General features: G+C 36.5%; 1 protein-coding gene across 1 annotated transcript in view; it reads right to left on the bottom strand.

Moving 5' to 3' along the window:
* The window catches only part of NUP107 (nucleoporin 107), a 53,827-nt gene that overhangs the window by 11,001 nt on the left and 21,803 nt on the right, over window positions 1–21,023 (bottom strand). The window contains exons 9-17 of the mRNA XM_049883826.1: window positions 12,903–12,974; window positions 12,482–12,570; window positions 9,522–9,600; window positions 7,824–7,937; window positions 5,170–5,260; window positions 4,938–5,014; window positions 3,083–3,142; window positions 2,134–2,279; window positions 1,972–2,020 (exon numbers count right to left, since the gene is read on the bottom strand). Coding sequence (XP_049739783.1) covers window positions 1,972–2,020; window positions 2,134–2,279; window positions 3,083–3,142; window positions 4,938–5,014; window positions 5,170–5,260; window positions 7,824–7,937; window positions 9,522–9,600; window positions 12,482–12,570; window positions 12,903–12,974 — 777 coding nt within the window. The remainder of the gene's footprint in view (window positions 1–1,971; window positions 2,021–2,133; window positions 2,280–3,082; window positions 3,143–4,937; window positions 5,015–5,169; window positions 5,261–7,823; window positions 7,938–9,521; window positions 9,601–12,481; window positions 12,571–12,902; window positions 12,975–21,023) is intronic.

The following is a 21,023-nucleotide window of genomic DNA, read 5'->3' as shown; positions in this document are numbered from 1 at the left end:
ATGTGACCTAAGCAAAATAAACTACAAGAATTCTTTCAATACGAGCAGCACTACTTAAGCATTCGCTGGGTATTCTTTTCTGCATATGGCACCAAGATTAGCAAAAATCACCAGAACAGTGCTTAGTTACAGAATAAAGAAAACCATTTACAAGTAACATGAAACTTGATTTTTTCAACACAAATAGTTAATTGATTTTGTTAAATGTATTTTAATTTTTATTTAGTTGTCTAAATTTTCTTTCAGTTTTTATTCTTTTTACATTCAAGCCTTTGTTCTATTTGGAATTTATTTTAGCACATGGCATGAGGTAGGGATCTAGCTTTGTTTCTTAATAAACCATCCCTTTTGCTGTGAAAGATTACCTCTCATCTACTCAGTTCTCATATATATTTGAATTTGAGCTTTTGTTTTTCACTGACCTATTTATTCTTGTGCCAATTCCATACTGTTTTGTTGTATCTTTTTTTCTTTTTTCAAAAATTTCTTTCCATTCTCACTTAATCTTCTACATGGAAATTATCTTTCTAGAAATAATACCCCAAAGCATTAGGTTTCTGTGTTAATTTTAAAATGACTGACATATTTATATTAAATCCTCTCATCCAGAAACATAATGTATCTATTTATTGTCTTATTTTATGACTTGCAACAAGATTACATAGCTTTCCTCACAAAGGTCCTGAAATCCTTGCATTAAATTTATTACTAGATATTCTTATAGTTTTGGCCAATCCTTTTCTAACCAGTTCTAACTAGAAGAGAAAGGTTATGACTTTTTGTAACTTTGTCTTATACTTACCTATTTTAATAAATTCTCTTATTAAGTCTAGTAACTTACTGGGTCTTTGTTTCTAGCTCTATACTTTTATCATATGTAAATGCTCCACTCCTTTCTAATATTTATACCTAATCCTTAGGTTTGTTTTATTTCATTAACTAGAATCTCTAAAATAACAGACTGGTAATAAACACTTGACAGAAAAGGATTAATTTACTTACTATACAAAGAGCTCCTATAAAACTCAACAAAAAAACTGGTAAAGGATACAAACAGGAAATTCACAAATGGTCAGTGAACATGAAAACATGCTCAGCCTTATAAGTAAACAGAAATGTAAGAAAAACAGCAAACTCCTATTTCACTTAATCTGCTAGGCTGACAAAAAAGTAAAAAGTATGACCATTCGAAACTGTGAGAATGCAGGAAAACGGCCACTTTAATAAATTACTTGTGGGAATATGAATTAATTGCTATAACTCGCTAATTAATTTAATGTATAAATACTCTTAGCCTAGCAACCCCACTTCAGGAAACTTATCCTAAAGGAACAGGAGAATGATTTTAAAAACTATGCATCTTTCTACAGAACATTATGTACTTATTAAAAAGAATAAGTTGGGTTGAGTTTAATCCATATCCACCAATTTGAAGAGATTATCCTTCAATGAAAAAAAAAAATCAAGTTGTAGAATAACGTACGTATTATGGTGCAAAAGATAACAACAAAACTGAAGTCCTATATCTGGGTATCTACATTACTGACACGTATTTGTAGGAGCATGGAGAAAGATATAGAAGGATACATATTAGTATCTTTCACCACCTGAGGGCAATGAAAGTAACCGTAAAGGGTTTGGGAAGAAGTTTTAACTGAGATCTAGGAAAAGGAAGTTTTGTTAATTTTCCGTTACGTATTTTAAATTTTCAAAAGGAAAGGGATAAATTAGCTTACATGCATACCACATATTTAGATGAAACCAAAGAAACAGAAATGATGCATCATTTAAGTACGCAATTATGTTTTTTTTTTCTTTTAAAGAATGTCTCTCATTTGGTAACAGGCAAGAAAAGAAGTGAGAAGAGAATAAGGTTTCATGTATTTTTTTCATTTCAGCTACAGTGTACAATAGCATAACATTTACAATTTCCTATTCCAGAGATCTTAAAACGTTCATACTAATATTTACCTTTTTATCAGTAGCTTGAAGTTCTTCAAAAACCTTTTCTAAGGTCCAACTTTGAATGAAAGAACAGGAAAGTAAAATACTGTTATTAGCAAGGGCTGTTAAAAAAAAAAAAGAAAAACTTCAAAGAGCACAACATGGCTAAACACAAACCAACAAACTCACTTTGTTTCCAAATATTCTCTAGGGAGTTCTTCAGTTTCATCCGGAGTCATGACTGATGTCCGGATCTCTTGTTCTACCAGACTGTCCACCATCACCCGGAAGTAGGCCCATACTGTGTCTTCCCAGGTGTCACAGACAGGAAGAAGCTTTTCCCCCATTTCAAAACAGAAACACACACATATTCAACAACAACAAAAAAGAAACAAAAAGCAGTTATATCCACTGACCTGGACTATAAACTCATTTATAATAACATGGAACTATAGATTTAAAAAAAATCATACCGAATAATCATTTTTTTCAAACTGTAACTTCTACGAAATTTGAACTATTAAGAATTTTTTCCATATTGAATTCACAATAAAAATCAATTTTCCAGGCTGATATAAGATGGAGTTTCAACTCATCATTATGACATAATCTCATGATGGGAGGAGGGCATGGGGAAGAAGGCTGTTTGTGAAACATCCAGTCACTGTACCTTAGTGGTACACTTCTGGATATGCTATGAGTACTATTAAAAATAGTCATCAATAAATGTGCGTTGACAATTAAATTTACAATTCTGAGTTAGAAATTCAAGTCTGATTTCATTTATTAAAACATGCATGTATGGGTACATCAAATTAAACAGCACAAGTCACTGTTCTGCTCCATGATATATCTCATTGCTAATCTTAAAAAAGTAACTTAAGTTTTAAGATTTATTATATATGACTATTAGAATATTTAAGTATCTAATTTCATTCCTGGAGCCCTGGTGGCATAGTAGTTAAGAACTCAGCTGCTAACCAAAAGGTTGGCAGTTCAAATCCACCAGCCACTCCTTGGACACCCTATGGGGCAGCTCTACTCTTATCATGTTACTATGTGTCGGAACTGACTCGATGACACCTAACACCAACAATTTCATTCTATAGGAAAAAACTGATTAAAATAGCTTGCATACCTGCTTGAGATTCCCACTTAAAGCTGCATAAATTGCTCTCTCATATCTATTAAAAAGCTCCTGAAATACAATAAATGTAACATAAACAAATTTGAAACGGTTTTTAGTATGCAATTTTCTTCATAATCACCTGGAATTTTGCAACCTCTTCTAAATTAAATTTATTCACTTGATTCAGTTTGATGAAATGATCAATGCTGAAATTCTTAAGAAAAAGTCAAACATCTAAATTTCAAATACAGTGTGAAAGCAGATCCAACTCTAATGGATGGTCTGATTATCTAAAATAGTCAAATTTTATTTGCGATGGAATCTGTATAGGTGTTTTCTCCAGGGAAGCTTCAAAACATCTGATTCTGGCCTAAGTACAACATCAAAACAAGGCACTCAGGATCTGTTATTCATCAGTTTGCATCAAAGTCCTAATTAGAATTAGTGTGTTCATCATATTACTCGTTTTAACTTCTGGGCTTCTATTGGTGGCATTTTCGGGTTTCTTCTCATCCAAATAAGAGACTTCGGAAACATAACCACGTCTTCCTCTGCCTCCTGGACCCAAACAATGGTCCTGACCATACTTCTCCCTTTCTTTCCACTCTTACCAATACTCTCCTAGGACAGGCCCTCAATTTTAAGCCTATTTTCCACAGCCATGCTATCCTTACAACACGGCTGGTATGCACCCTCAAGGTTTTGATGGTTCACCACTATTACCTATGGTATAAAGTTCTAAACCCTCAGAGCAGCATTTGAGGATCACACTGCTTGTTCCTAATTTATCTTGTTTAGTGATATTACCCATTACAGGCAGTTCTGCTATAATTCATGTTTTGAAAATGTGAATTTTTCCCAACACAACTGATATATCAGGAAACAATCTGACACTATGCAAATTTTCCATTTGTTTGTATGTGATGTGGTTCACAAGAAACGTTAAGTGAACGCAGAAAACTGTACCCAAATGAACCCAGCTGCTTAGAAACACACAAAACTGACATATCTCAAACATCTACCAGGTACCTCAGCTCACCAGGTGCATTATAAGCCATGCCCATCTTCATCCAGTGTTACAATTTTTTGTTCGTTGTCAGATAACCCTCCTTCCACCTCTTCACAATAACTGACAAGCTGCAGCCCTTCTGATGTCCACTTCCACAAGAAAACTATAGGTTGTTTTCAAGGTAAAGTGCCATATTTCTTGCATTATTTATGTATTTCTTAACCATTTAGCATTTGTAAAACTGCAACCATTTTTATTAAGTTTTTATTTTTTCTATGCATCACTGAAGAACTTTGTGCCCTTAACGCCATTTCCCCCCTAAGCTCTCTATGGGTTTTTTGTACAATTTTGCATAGCATGATGATTTTTAGGAATGCAGATGTCACGTTACAACAGTTCTATTTATCTCCTTCTATGCATTTTCTGCTCCAATCTGGTAGAACTACATTCCCTTGAGTTTCCCAACCTATGCACTGTTTTACCATCACCCTACCTAGAATTCCTTCCTCTTCTTCTCATGCCCAACAACCCAAATCCTATTCATTTTTTAAAAAGTTCAATTAAATTCTCTTTCCCGGGAAGCCAGTTTTAGTTTTAGCCCAATGCTTTTTCTCTGGACTCCTTTGTTACCTCCTTTGTATTTTTGTCTTATATCAGTATTTAAGTCTTATTATTTACTGTCTCAATAATTTTGTTTAGTAGTTAAGCCTGCCCACCCCAATTTCTCAATTTGATTTGAACTTGCTTGAAATCAGGAACTTTAGTCATAGCTACTCTGAACATTTCACAGCATGTCAGTAGGTCTTCAGTTAATTAAAGTAAAAATCAGTTTCAAAAAATATTGTTGTATCTTACATCTTCTGCCATTCTCCAACAACTTATTTTCCAAATGCATCTATAAGGATTCCCTTCAATAGGTTCTAATTCCATTCCTGTAAAACAGTAAAAGAAATAAAATTTAGAGTGTTTAAACTGAGATCTCCTTATCTCAACCTTTTCTAAAAAGAAAAGCTATACTTCACAACTAGGGGCATTTAGAACTAAATACTTTTATCCCCAACTCTGAGGATAAAATCTACTGAAATACCTCCATTTACGTTAGGGTCATGATACAGCTTCCAGCCTTCGAGTGTTGCAGCTCTCCATGCCTGACCACAACGTTTACAGAGCCGTTGTGCCTTTTGAAATAAGAAAGCACAGTGAGTCAAATGACCAGCGTACTAGTGAAAAAGTGCTTGTGTCTTCTAGTAGTTAAAGCCTACACATACACATTTAGGATTCGATTATTTATGGCAGAGATGTTAGAAAGGGTGACACAGACAACTTGTAATGGCATTCCACTTAACATATGGATATCCTTCTGCGATTTCTGCCTTGTGCCTGCTTTTCTTCTCTTTTAGATAATACCTCTCCTCTTCAATTTTGGGCTTTCTACTGCCATTTAATTTTGCTAGAGACAAATGGGGCTAACAAGCTTGATGATCTTTGACTCATGTGAGAGTATTATAAAAACACTGTTAACCTCTATAATAACAAGGGTGTTTTCGCTCATTTAGTCCACTGATATTTCTTCATGTTCAAAATGACCAATTAAATGAGCTTGATATACCATTGGTGCAGGTACATGTTTCTCTTTTCAGCATCAATTTACAGAGCCACCTCTTCCTCATTCTCAGTTCAGATGGTTTGGATATGCTTGATTTCATTCCTAAACTCTAGGGTTAGGCATGTGACTCAACAAGAATCACCCCAGGATTCTTGCTGGAACAATCAGGAAAGTGACAAACTCCATATGCTGGGATTGCTGGCTGGGAGGATGTAAACCTGGCAGTCATCTTTGACGTGACATTGGGAGTGGCCTCCTGAGAAGGAGGCACAGAGAAGAGGTCAGAGCCTAGAGCCTGAAAAGAGATGGTATTCTAGTAATAACTTTAAGTTCCTGTTACTTTACAACCCTCTACGCTTCCCAGTTTCATAAGCGGATCAACTCCCTCCCTTGTAAGCTTAAGGTAATTTGAGTTAGGTTTCTATCATGTGCATCTGGAGCGCCTAACTAATAGACCTAGTTAAGGAATATCATGCCCCAAACATCATTCTGAATTTATGGCCTTTAAAAATTATGACAGATATGTAGCAACACAGAAGAATGTTTTGATACACTATGTAAAAAAGTAGCTCTTCCCCAGTCATCTTTTGAGTGCCTTCCAACCTGGGGGGCTCATCTTCCAGCACTATATCAGACAGTGTTCCACTGCTACTCAGAAGGTTTTCACTGGCTAATTCTTTTCAGAAGTAGACTGCCAGGTCTTCTTCCTAGTCTGTCTTAGTCTGGAAGCTCAGCTGAAACCTGTCTGCCATGGATGGCCCTGCTGGTATTTGAATACTGGTGGCAGAGCTTCCAGCATCACAGCAACACGCAGCCCCCGCAGTACGACAAACTGACATACGCATGACCCTTTGTAGAGGGTCAGCGAAAAAGAGGAAGACCCTCAACGAGATGGACTGACACAGTGGCTACAACAATGGTCTTAAGCATAACGATCGTGAGCATGGCGCAGGACTGGGAAGTTTTTTTTTCTATTGTACGTGGGTTCACTAGGGAAACCCTGGTGGCATACTAGTTAAGTGCTACGGCTGCTAACCAAGAGGTCGGCAGTTCGAATCCGCCAGGCGCTCCTTGGAAACTATATGTGGCAGTTCTACTCTGTCATATAGGGTCGCTATGAGTTGGAATCAACTCGATGGCAGTGGGTTTGGGTTTTTTTGACATAGGTTCACTATGAGTCAGAACCAACTTGACAGCACCTAACAACAACAAACAAAAACGGCATGGTAAAAACTGAATGTATATATGTATACTATGATTACAGCTATGTTAAAAAGCAAGTACAAAAGAAAAAGGGCTGTAAGTAAGCATAACAAAACACTATCTGTGGTTATATATGGTAGGAGAACCTTGAGAGTTTCCATTTTTAATAATGTGATCATATTTTTGTTTTCTCTTCTTAAAAATAAATCTCTTTTGTTTACCATGTAATTCCTAGTACTATGCACATTAACTATTAAAGTGGGTGGGACTTATACTTTCTGAATAAACAAATATGTGACATCAACTGCTTTTCTTCATTAAAAAGTAAAAATGATGTTTAATAACCCAAGATTTACTACATAAAAAATTACTTAACATATTCTAATAGTTTATAACACAAAAACAGTAACAGCCAACACTTTGAACTAACATGCATCTACATAAAGAACATCACTAAGAGTACCCCAAATAGGTACAACGTAGTACCTGAAGCTTAAAGCGTCTCATCTGAAGAGTAAACAAAGCCATCCAACTGTCTAATTAGATACTTAACCGTCTGTATGCAAGGGCTTAACTATTGCAAGGGAAGTTTGAGGGTTATCATAGTCTTCAAGTGCCTAAATAATGTCACCTGGAAAAGCAACTTACTCTCAACTCTTGAAAATCAGCACTAGAAAAAATGAGAACATGCCTAGGATGTGATATAGGGAGGCAAAGTTTGACTATAAAGATTTTTGAATAATTAGAGCTGGCCAAGCTAGAGTGGGCTGCTTTCTGAGGCGGTATGTTTCTTATCACTTATAACAGGAGTTAGATCCAGAAACTTTGTGAAAGGGATCCTGCATTGAAAAGGCATGTACACAAAGATCCCTTCTAAGTGAAAGAGTCTATGATTTTTTTGAAATTGGACGAGCAGGGTATACATGATTCACCTCTTCTGTCATCCCAGCACGGATTAGAGTGAAAATGTATTTGAGTAATCTGGCTTCGTCTTCTCTATCCAGATCGTCAAGGGGCATTTTCTGTCTTACGGGCGCATCTGGGTCCTATTAAAAAAAAAAAAAAATTTATCACCAACTATAAATCCACTATACCAACATACATTTTCAACATCATCAAAAGGTGATAAGTTTTTCCTGAGTTTATATACGGAAACATATTCATTTACAACTTAGTTAAATAACAAAGGGAATGAAAAGTGTCACAGGTGTTCCAAATAGGCACATAACTGTCTGCTGCACCACACTAAACAGGCTCCTTGGCCCACAAATGTGCACGTACAGGTGAGAGGAGGTGGAAACACCATTAGCCTAGCCCAACAAGGGAACTCTAGAAATGCTACTTATCATTCAAGATGAACTGAGCTTTACTCTGTATGCTACGTAGCCAAGTTAAATCTAAACAAAATCAGACCTAGATGGAGGATCAACACAAAGGAGGCACTGAGGGACTCCCAATCTGTTCTGTGACTAGAAGGTGGTCAGCTGGTATTTTCTCGTGTGAAGAGAGCCTTTTAAGTATCCATTATGGGATCAATGCCATATAAAACACATCAATGTTCCATTTAAAAATCCTTTTAAACAGATTTCTAATACAGAATTGCCCACCCCCTCACAAGACTAAAAGTTATTTCTACCTTCATGAATAGGAAGAAATGTGCTTTTAAGCATCTGAGATTATGTACTATTCATAATAGCTCAGCAAGTTTACTGGCAAACAGTACACATTAGCTACATGATGATTTTCAAATGAAAAACTAATGTGACTTAAGAGAGGAAGTAATTGTTATTTCAGATATTACTGAGTGTATGGTAACAAGAATTTCAATTCAGAAAATGGAATGCGTAATAGGTCATTTGGCTACGTTCACACCTGATTTTGCAGACATGAATTTAAGAAGTTATTAAAATAAATGAGTCTAATTTTTAATCATTCAATGTTGGAACATGATTTATTTCTGACAAAAGGAAATTACCACTTTCCAGATGTTAAGAGTAAATGACTTTCAGCTGTGGCTTGCTAATGGGTAATTTTGCTACAGTTTATTTTCATGCTCTTCTAGTAGTTTCCAAACAATTTTCATAAAAAATCACCTTTGTTACCAAATGGAATTTTATTAATTTTAATCATTACTTATTTCTCCCCACTCTTCACTATATTTTTCACATGCCTCATCTATCACATAGCTGTTTATTTCTTCAGTAGTTAAGACTTTCATCCTTTTAAAATCTAAGCATTATTTCTAAAACTCATATTCTAGAATAACCTTTCTAATCTCAAGCTATTCCGTAATTTTCATATTTTTTTCCTGCTTCCTATATAAAAGAGATTTCATAGGCCACTTTCTTATAGGTGATGAGCTCAAACCTTGGTACAAGACCAAAATTAATTTGTTTTTAATGTTGGCAAATCAGGTACAATCTCCATACTTTCTTTCACAATTTATAAGGTAATGTTTGAACACACATATGTTCAAGTAAGTCTACAAATTCAAATGCAGTACAGTTGTTAGAGTTAACCGTGCAAACCTTTGGGAAACCAAAACAAGGATTCAAGAAAAGAAAAATTCTCAGCCTTAAAAAAAAAATCATTTCACTTTGAAGACAACTTTCATTTCAAAGAACACTTACCAATTCAGTGACAAGTGGACGGACAGTTCCTATATAAGAAGTTAGCTGCCGCTGTTTCAAGGTATGCAGAGTATTTTCCCTAAAAGAAAAGGCAAATACATACCTTAAAAAAAAGCAATTTTAATATGCCAATTTAAAAAAAAAAATTAAGTCTACAAGCTCAAAAACACCATGCAAAACTCCTCAATATAGAATTTTAATTTATTTTTAATTGAACTTTCCCAATATTTTATAATACAGTTCCAAAATACAGCAAAGCTGAAAGAGCTTATAGCCACCATCTAGACTCTACTATTACCATTTTATTATACTTGCTTACTGTATTATCTACCTAACCCTCTAAAAAACCCAAACCCATTGCCGCTGAGTTGATTCTGACTCACAGCAACCTCACAGAACGGAGTAGAGCTGCCACATAGAGTTTCCAAGAAGTGGCTGGTGGATTTGAATTGCCGCCTTTTTGGTTAGCAGCCTGAGCTCTTAACCACTGCACCACCAGGGCTCCATCTAGCTATTAATTCACTTTACTTTGTTGACGTATTGCCTAAAAATTTCAGCGTGTATACTGTGGTTTTATTTTCTGATATAAAAGTCACATATAATAAAATGCACGAATGTTAAATGTACACTCACTGTCTGACAGATGCATACTCCTGTTTAATTCAAACCCTTACCAAGATATAGAACATTGCTATTATCCCAGAAAATGCCTTCATAACCCTTCCCAGTCAATCCCCATGTCTATCCCTCAAGAGGCAATCAGCATTCTGATTACTGTCTGTTCTAGTATTTCACATAAGTTACATCATACGATATGTACTCTTTTTTGTGCAGGACTTCTTTCATTCAGAATAAAGTTTTTGAGATCATTTTATGTTGCTGCCTGTAGCAATAATTTGTTCCTTTTTATTGCTGAGTAGCATTCTATTGTATGAATATATTCCAGTCAGTTTATCCATTCCCCTACTGTTGGACAGCTGAGCTGTTTCTAGTTTTTGGCTACTATGAATAAAGCTGCCTGTGAATATTCTTGCATAAGTCCTTTTTGTAAGCATATGGTTTCACTTGTCTTGGTTAAATGCACAGGAGTAAAACTTCTGGGAAATAATTTAGGTGTCTGATTAGTTTTATAACAAACTGCTAGACCTTTTCCCAAAGTGACTGTACCATTTTACATCCTTTCTACCAATGTATAAACATGCCAGTTGTCAACCTTGCCAACATTTGGTGTTGTCAATCTTTTTAATTTTAGCTGTTCTGGTGGGCATATAGTGGTACCTCATTGTGGTTTTAACTGACATTTCTCAGGTGACTAATGATATCCAGTACTTTTTTCATGTCCTTATTAGCTATTTGTCTATTTGTTGTTGTGAAGTGTCTGTTCAAATCCTTGGACCTTTTTATTGGGTTATCTTTTCATTATTGTAGTTCTTTATGAATCCTAGATACAAGTTATCTGTCATACATATGTTGTGTGAATATTTTCTTCCAGTCTATGGCTTGCCCTTATTCACTTTCTTAATGGTGTCTTTTAAATGAGTAAATTTTGATAAAGTCAAATAATTTTTTCTTTTCTGATAATTACTTTATATTACCTACAAAACATTTATATATGCCAAGTCACAAAGATATTCTATGTTTTCCTCTAAAAGCTTTATGATTTTAGCTTTTTTACATCAAGGACTATAATCCATCTTGAATTAATTGTCGGATATTGAGGTAAGGGTCAAGGTTAACCTTTTTCCACAAAGGTATCAAGTTTCTCCAGCATGATTTGTTGAAAAGACATTCCTTTTCCCCATTGAATTGCTCTGACACCTTTGTTGGAAACCAAATGACTATGTAAGCGTGGGTGTATTTCTGGGTTCTCTATTCTATGCTATTGATCAGTACAGAAAAAAAGGAGACTAACTCCTGAAAAACTTACAAAAACCCTTAACATAGACAGGAACTTTAACTTAAAAAAAATACCTTTTTCTGAAAATGAAAATTTCTTTTCCTCAGATAGATAACAACTATTAAAATTTTAATTTTTAACCAACATTGAGCAGCACCAATTTTCTAGTTAAGCAGAGAAAAGATATATATGACTCACAGACTTTGTACACACACAGTTATCGAAGCTTTTTCAAGTTTTGGAATAAATTATCCCTAAGGGTGCTTCCTGGCTTCAAGGTCCTACAATAATTTAGAAGTATTTAAGGATGTAGGAAAAAAAAATTTTTTTAAATCACAAGTAGCTAGAAACATGGCAGATGTATTTTCTTTATGATTAAATTAAATTATTACACTTAGCATAAACCCCCAAACCCTTACCTTGGCCTGCCTATAAAAGCCGCATATAACCTGGCTTTTCTCCAATTTCATTTCCTACCATTCTTTTTTGCCGTGTTCACACTGGCCTCCTTTCACAAATACTTTACCTTCTCAGGGTCTCCGCAATTTCCGTTCCTGCCTAGAACACCTGTCCCCTAGATTTTTGCATGGCCTGCCTCCTTTATTTCTTAAGAGGCTCTTACTGTTACTTCCTCAGAGAGGCCCTCTCTGACTGCTTGTTCTATTGAAAGCAGTACCCACTGTCATCCTTTTTTTTTCCAAAGATCTTATTACCTGACAGGAAATATATTTATTTGCTGCCTCTTTTATAAAATTATAAAATCCACAACGGCAGGGCTTTTAACTGTTTTGCTCAGTAACTGAATGTTGCTCTTGTTGTTAGGTACCATTGAGTTGGTTCCGACTCATAGTGACCCTACAGGACAGGGTAGAACTGCCCCCCAGGGTTTCCAAGGAGCAGATGGTGAATTTGAACTGCCAACCTTTTGGTTAGCAACTAAGCTCTTATCCACTATGCCACCCAGGCTCTTGGCAAATAGTAAAAACTAAATAGATATTTGTTAAATGATGAATGAACAAAATCAACATTTAGTGACTTCAAAAATTAAAGTTTTGTGACTTACCAATACACTGATTTTGCATAAAACTCAATATTATCGGAAAAATCTCCAATCTCATCTTTGGCAATGCTCTCTAACCAATCTACTACCAGCTAGGAAAGAAAAAAAAAAGTTTCTGTTTTCAGGAATATCAAGTAACAACTTTTCTAACTAATATTTTAATTTTTTAAAATAAATATATATTATGGCAAGAGAATGAACTTTTCTTAGGAATGGCCTAGTGTTTAAAAGGTTATTCCTGGAAATACTAATGCTGTTATTTTAAAATCACAGAGCAAGATTGTTAATTCCTTTTACTTACCAAAAAGGTCTAATTAAAAAATGAAGAAAAAGTTTTTAAATGAACAAAAACTTTTCAGTTCTACATACGTCACCTACCTTGTCTTCAAGTTTTATAAAAAAAGAATTTTAATTCAATTCATACCTGACTTTGTCGGACAAGAGAATCTCTCTGAAATAATGCTTCCACAACGGCCTTTTCACTGGCATTAAGAGCCTATTTAAAAAAAAAAATTTTTTTAAGGAAACAAAAGAGGATACTCCAAGAATATTACTTCAACAGAAAGGTAAGAGAACCTGAAATAAGTGTATTTCATCACCCATGCATAAACATTCTACCATATAGTAAAACTGTACATTCAGCACTGAAAAATATTCATATATAAATTTCAAGCTGTCAGGTCAATTCACAGCTGTACCTACCTGATATTACAGTTTTGTGACTAAACCTGCAACTTTTTTTATTTTCCCAAAGATATCATTTTAAGGGAAAAATGAATAACAAAACAAAGGGCTGAATATACTTATGTTACACATTAAAAAATAAAAATATAAAAACTTCAAATAGGGGACTTCCGGCCAACATGGCACCAGAGAAGCACCACGCCGACCCTCCACAGCAAAGACCTGAAAAACTAAGTAAAACAGAGACAAATGTCATCCCTGGAATCTGAAGTGTCAAATGAAGAGATAAAGAGCTCAGCCAAGCATCGACTGGAATAAGAAACTGACAGAGGACAGAGAGCGAAGAGAGATACACACAGAGGGCAGCTAACGTAGCACAGATCCGCCATCCTGACTCCTGACAGAGAACATGGGAAAGCAGCTTCGTGGAACTCCTACCAGGAGACAGAGCACCCCAGCGATACATGTTTTCCCAAGCCCCATTCTTTCCCCACTGCTCTACCTCTGAGCTCCCTGGCTGGCTATGGTGGCTCAAACAGCTGGGAACTGCAGTGTCCATGCTGCTTGGATTCACCCCACCCACGTCGGAGACAGGCAGACAGGGAATAAGGGGAAAGCAGCTTCACGAAGTTCCCAGCAGAAGACAGTGCACCCAGTAACGACCAATATACATTTTCCTAACCCCCGCTTCTTACCCACCCCTCCTTCAGCCTTCTCTGCTTCCTACCAACCACAGTCTCTCGGCAGGGAGGCAACTGCTTAGGCCTCAGGTTGCTTGGATTTGCCCTACCCACGCTGGCTGGGCCCCTAAGCTGGTGTTGGTTCTTTCCATCTCTTTTGGTTTCTTCTGTAACTCCTACCACCTCTAACTCATTTCTCTAGAACACCTGGCTTCATGTACCATCTTTGCTTCTTCTTGAAAGGCTGTGAAGCCACTTGACTGGGGAACCACTCCCCTGGCCTGCCATACCACACTGATGGGATCCCTGGGGCTTTTTTTGTTTGTTTGTTTTCCCTTGTTCTGTTTTGTTTTCTTTTTCTTTTCGTAGCTTGGGAGCCCCTTCTAGCCGGGCTGCAGTGCAGCTTAGGAGCCATTCCCCCAATCTGCGCAACCACGTAGGTGGGTGCCCTGGGGATACTTTTTTTTCTTTTCTCTCTCTTTTTCCCTTCCTGTCTTCCTTCATTTCTCAGTTCTCATCTCTCTACACTTATCTTCTTTTCCTGTCTCCTGAATACCTGGTGCTGTGTGACATCTATACCTTCTCTAGCCAAGCTATACTGCACAGTCTGGGAGCCACTTCCCCCGTCTTAGCAGGCCCACTGGTGGGACTCTGGAGCTCTGGGACTCTTGGGGGCTTTTCTTTTCTTCTTTTCTAAATTTTTATCTGTTTTTCTTTTTCCCTTTTGCTTTTCTCCATTTCTCAGTTTCTCATCTCTCCACTCCAATGGCAAGCTCCCTTAGCACTTTTTTTTTCTTTGTTTGCTTGTTTTTGGCTCCTGTTTCTCTCCCCTCTCTCTCCTGTTTTCCATACCCCTCTTAGCTCCACACATCACAATCTCCCCCGTCTTTCCTGACCTACTTTCGCCATGCACTGAGCATCACACCCCCGAACGGCACAGGCACAGACTACTGGAACCTGCCCAGCACTGATTCCTGGCCCGCCCTGTCGGCCCTAGTATGTGCCACAAACAACCTGCCTCACCCCCTCCCCTTCAGCTGGACCTGCCCTGCTGCAGTGCCACAAATAACCTGCCCCACCCCCTCCCCTTCAGCTGGACCTGCCCTGCTGCACCATAGCTGAATGACTGGTCCTGCTCATCGGACAAGGAAGCGAAAAGTATTGTGACTAGAGACGAGCAAACAAGGAAAGCACAGCCCACCTGCCCAGACATAACCAAATAAAATGAAAAAGCAGGACGGAACAAACAAGTCTACAATCAAGAAACAAAGAAAATAACTAGTGAATGTCCCAAAGACAGCAGACAATATCAACACGTATAAAAACAAACAGGACGGGATGTTTCCAGTACGCGTCCAAAATAAAACACCAGATGCCCTTCCAGTAGAAGAACAGGCACTAGAACTACCTGATAAGGAATTCAAATCTCTAATATTCAGAGCAATCCAAGAGTTGAGGCACAAAGCTGACAAAAATGAGGAAAAAACAGACAAATTTATGGAAAAGGCAGACAAATTCATGGAAAACACAGACCAATTAGAAATCATTCAAAAACAACAGTTAGAAATCCAAAAGATAAACAACAAGATTTCAGAAACGGACAGTGTCACAGAAAGCTGAGGAGCAGATTTGAAACGATGGGAGACAGAATCAGTGAAATTGAAAACAAACACTTGGATACAAGTCTGTTTGAGGAGAAAGCAGACAATTATGTGGGATACAATCAAAAGCAAAAATTTGCAAGTGATCGGAGTTCCAGAACAGGGAGAGAAAACAGAAAAACAGAGAGGATCATTGAAGAATTGCTGACAGAAAACTTCCCTAATATCATGAATGATGAAAAGCTAACCATCCAAACCATCCAATAAGTATAACGAACTCCATACAGGATAGACCCCAAAAGAAGAAACACCAAGGCATATCATATTCACACTCACTAAAATCAAAGACAGAAAAAATCCTGCGAGCAGCTCAAGAAAAACAAAAAGTCACATACAGAGGAGAAACAAAAAGACTAAGCTCTGATTATTCAGCAGAAATCATGCAGGCAAAAAGGCAATGGGATGACATACATAAAATCTTGAAAGAAAAAAAACTGCCAACCAAGAATGATATACCCTGCAAAACTTTTGTTCAAATATGATGGTGAAATCAGGGCATTTCCAGAGAAACAGAAATTGACGGAATATGTAAAAACCAAACTAAACTTACAAGAATTATTAAACGGAGTCCTCCGGCCTGAGAACAAACAACATCAGACCACAGCCTGAATCTAGGACACAAGACTGTACCAGCCAGGTACCAACCTAGGAAATGAACTCTCAAGGAGTATCCAAACCAAAACAATTGCAACAGGGAGCCAGAGAGGTTAATCTGTAAATAACAACAATGTCAGAACAATAAAAGAGGGAATAAATGGTATAGGTATAGAGCTTTCTAGAGACGAAGGCAAGGCAATACCAAGTAATAATAGACTGGTTCAAACCTAGGAAATAAGGGTAAATATTAAGGTAACCATAAAGAAAGTTAACAAACCTACTCATCAACATAAAGAAGAAAAACAAAGTCTTTGAAACAAAATCTACAAAAACAAAAGAAATCCACAAACAAAAGGAACGCAGCACAGGAAAGTAAGAGCAACAAAGAAAATGCTAGCACTACAGAATGACAGCAATAAACTCACATCTATCAATAATTACACTGAATGTAAATGGCCTAAATGCACCCATAAAGAGACCAGATGATCCAGGAATTCCACTCCTAGGAATATATCCCAGAGAAATAAGAGCTATCACATGAACAGATATATATATACACCCATGTTCACTGCAGCACTGTTCACAATACCAAAAAGACGGAAACAACCCAGATGCCCATCAACACATGAATGGATAAACAAACTGTGGTACGTACACAACACTAAGGAAAGAACAACAATGAATCTGTGAAGCATCTCATAACGTGATGCATCTGCGGGGGCATTATGCTGAATGAAATAAGTCAATCACAAAAGCACAAATACTGTATGAGACCACTACTGTAAAAACTCGTGAAAAGGTTTACATACCAAAAGAAACAATCTTTGATGGTTACGAGGGAGGGGAGGGGTGGGGATGGAAAAACACTTTAATAGACAGTAGATAAGCAGTAACTTTGGTGAAGGGTAAGACAGTGCACAAAACCGGGGAAGACAGCACAACCTGTACAGGGCAAGACCATGGTAGCTCCATAGACACATTTAAACTCCCTGAGGGACTGAATTCCTGGGCTAATGGCTGTGGGGACCATGGTCTCAGGGAACATCTAGCTCAACTAGCATAACAGAGTTTATAGAGAGTATGTTCTACATTCTACTTTGGTGAGTAGCATCTGGGGTCTTAAAAGCCTGTGAGCAGCCATCTAGGATACTGCACTGGTCTCACCTCTTCGGGAGCAAGGAGAATGAAGAAAACTAAAGACAAAAAGGAAAGATTAGTTCAAAGGACTGATGGACCACATCTACCATGGCTTCCACCAGACTGAGTCCAGTACAACTAGATGGTGCCCGGCTACCACCACTGACGGCTCTGACAGGGATCACAATAGAGGGTCCTAGACAGAGCTGGAGGAAAATGTAGAAAAAATTCTAACTCAAAAAGAAAAACTAGACTTGCTGGCCTAACAGAGACTGGTGAAACCCTGAGAGTATGGACCCCAGACACCCTTTCAGCTCAGCAATGAGGCCACTCCTGAGGTTCACCCTTTAGCCAAAGACTGAGCAGCCCCATGGAACAAAACAAGACTAAAGGGGCACACCAGCCCTGGGACAGGAACTAGAAGGTAGGAGGGAATAGGAAAGCTGGTAATAGGGAACCCAGGGTTGAGAAGAGAGAGTGCTGACACGTCGTGGGGTTGTTAATCAATGTCATACAAAATAATGTGTGTACCAACTGTTGGATAAGAAACTAGTTCTGTAAACCTTCACCTAAAGTTCAATAAAAAAAAAAGAAAACACTTCAAATAATCTTTTCCTTCTCCATGCAAAAGTTGATAGGTAATAAAACCTAAGAACAATCCAAGGCTCTTAAAACAGACTTTGAAAGACAGCCTGACATAAATACTAGCAAAGAGAACTAAGGAGTATATTAAAAAGATAATATATTCTGATCAAGTATAAGCATGGGCCAAATCTATTAATTAATCCATGTTATTAGTGAGTTAAAGGCAAAAAGCCACATGAACATCTTGATAATACCAAAATGTCATTTGATAAAAATATCTTCATACACTAGAAACTGAAGGACACACTGCTAATGAGAATACCTATTTGAAACCTACAGCAAGTAATATACTTAACTTGAGGCACTCCCTTTAAAGTCCAGAAGACAAAAAAAAAGTCCTGCTATTATTCAACTTTGCTTTTGAAAGTTCTAGCTAATATCATAAAACCAGATAAAGAACTAAGTAGTAATAAGTATAGAAAAAGTCAAAGTCATCAGTATTTGTAGATAATAGGATTGCCAACCTAGAAAACCAAAGATAATCAATGGAAAACTATTAAAACTGTAAGTGAGATCAGTAAGGTGGTCAAATATAAGATAAATAAATATATATAAGATAGTTTTCCTAGGTGTGTACAGCACTGTTGGAATTAAACAAGTATTTGTGGAAAAAAATTAATTAAATGATGAAAAAGAAATATACTACCAGTTTTAGTATATTCATGAGAAAAAGTATCACCTGTTGGTGCGAAGGCTACCTTTCTGGAGGACAATTTGTTCTAAAAGGCTTAAAATGTAGAAAACCTCTTGACAAAGCAATTCTAGGAGTTTATTAAGGAATAATCAAACAAGTACACAAAGACATAATGTTTAGGCATTTTCATCACTGTGCTGCTTAATTAATTTTCGGACTTAAATATGTATGGAGGAAACCACTCATTATTAAAAAATAGGTATCTGTTTTCTTCTTTTATTGACTATATATTACACACACACATATATATATACATGTTAACTATGAATTACTTTTATAACCAGAAAATGTAATTAAACCCCAAAAAGCCATCTGGTCTTGATGGTTCTATAGGCCTATTTTACCAAGCCTTCAAAGGGTAATTCTTAACTTCTTCAATCAGAGTACACACACACAAAAAAGAATACTCTGAACTTGTCCTGAAGAGCTAGCATGACTCTCGACACCAAAAACTGGATGAGGATAACACATACACACACTTTTGGTAAAGTCCAAGGTAATATATTAGCTAATGAAGTTTAGTTGCATATTTAGGAATGTATCAAGACTGAGAGTTTATCCTACTGAAAGATAATTCAACTTCAGGAAATCTATTATTCCAAGTCATTATTAGGCTTGCAATAATTAATAAATTAAAGCTAAACAACATTTGGCTACATTCAATACCTATTCCAACACTTAGCAAGTTAAAAAAATGCCTTAACACAAACAGTAAAAATTTCATAGGTAAAGATGAAACAGAAAGCCATTCTTATCAAGTCAGAAACAAGACAAAAATGACTGCTATCACTGATATAATTCAACACTGTTTGGATGCTCCGAGTCAAGGGAACAAGGTAAATAAAAGAAAAGACACATGAAGTTGGAAAGGATTAAGGAAACTCACTCTTTACAGATGATGACTGCCTACATAGAAAACCCAATAGAATCACATGAAAAACCTACTGGAGCCAGTAAGAGAGTTTAGAAAGGTGGCCAAATACAAGCTCTACACAGAAATCAATAGTTTTCTATGACAGTAATAACTAATTAGAAAATGCAACAGAAAAGAGAATCCATTCACAATAGGATTCAGATAGGACCTTATAGAGAAGAACACAAGATCTATATAAAATATAAAAGATCTGAGTAAATGGAAAGAAATACCATATTCATTAATGGGAAGATTCAATACGGGAAAGATGTTAATTCTCCCCAAATTAACTGACATATTCAATATAACTTCAATAAATATCCCAGTAAGATTTTATTTTTTAATGGAACTAGTTAAGTTCATCTGGAGGAAAAATGTGCAAGAAATGCTCTAAACTGTATTTAAGAAAAAAAACAAATACCAAAAATTTGAGTTAGAGACGACTAAAGTTGTATAGTACTGGCTTTAAATGAATGAATCAATAAAATACAAAAAATCCGCATAAAAATGATTTGGTATAAAAGTTGCATTGCAATTCAGTGAAGAAAGGATGGCCTGTCTGATAAATGGGGTTGGGATAAACGGATACCCATTTGAAAAAAGTAAATCACTTGCTTACCTCATACACAAACTCACTCCAGATGAATTCAAGAGCTTATTATGTAGAAAATAAAACTCATTTAGGAAATCATAATAGGAAAATATTTTTATAATAAGTAGGAAAGGCCTTCCTTAGCAAGATATACAATAGTAAATAGTGAAAGAAAACATGACAGATGTGACCAGATAAAAATGGAAATGCCTGCTTGACAAAGACTTCTTAAACAAAGCTAGGACAACTGACAAAATAAGTAATATCTTCAATATACATAAGAGTAAAGAATTAATAATAAAACAATACAAAAATGAGCAAACCATATGAATAGAGAATTCATATTAGAAATACAAATGGATAAGAATGAAAAAATACTCCACCTCATGAGTGATCAAAAAGATATGCATAATAAAACAATGAGACACATTTCCCCCAGGTTGCCAAAACTCAAATGTCTGATAACATCCTGTATCAGAATAAACATTTTCATACACTATTAGTGGAAAGTGTAAACTGGTACATTTTATTACCCAAACCAAACCAAACCTGTTGCCTTCGAGTCAATTCTGACTCATAACAACCCTATAGGACAGAGCAGAACCGCCCCATAGAGTTTCCAAGCAGCGTCTTGTGGATTTGAACTGCTGACCTTTTGGTGAGGAGCCGCAGCTCTTACCCACTAAGCCATCAGGGTTTCCAACATCCTATTTAGGAAGGCAATGTTATAATCAAAAAAAAAAAACAAAACTTTTTTTTTTAATTTTGTTGTACTTTAGGTCAAATTTAACACCACAAATTAGTTTCTCATTCAAAACTTTATATGCACATTGTTTTGTGACATTGGGTGCAATCACCACATTGTGTCAGCATTCTCTCCCTTTCCACCCTGTGTTCCCCATGTCCGTTTGTCCAGTTTTCCTGCCCCTTTCTGCCACCTCA

The sequence above is a fragment of the Elephas maximus genome, chromosome 4, assembly GCF_024166365.1.
Source record: "Elephas maximus indicus isolate mEleMax1 chromosome 4, mEleMax1 primary haplotype, whole genome shotgun sequence".
NCBI classification, from domain to species: Eukaryota; Metazoa; Chordata; class Mammalia; order Proboscidea; family Elephantidae; genus Elephas; species Elephas maximus.
Note: the sequence above shows the minus strand (reverse complement) of the source record. Positions and strands in the feature narration are given on the sequence as shown.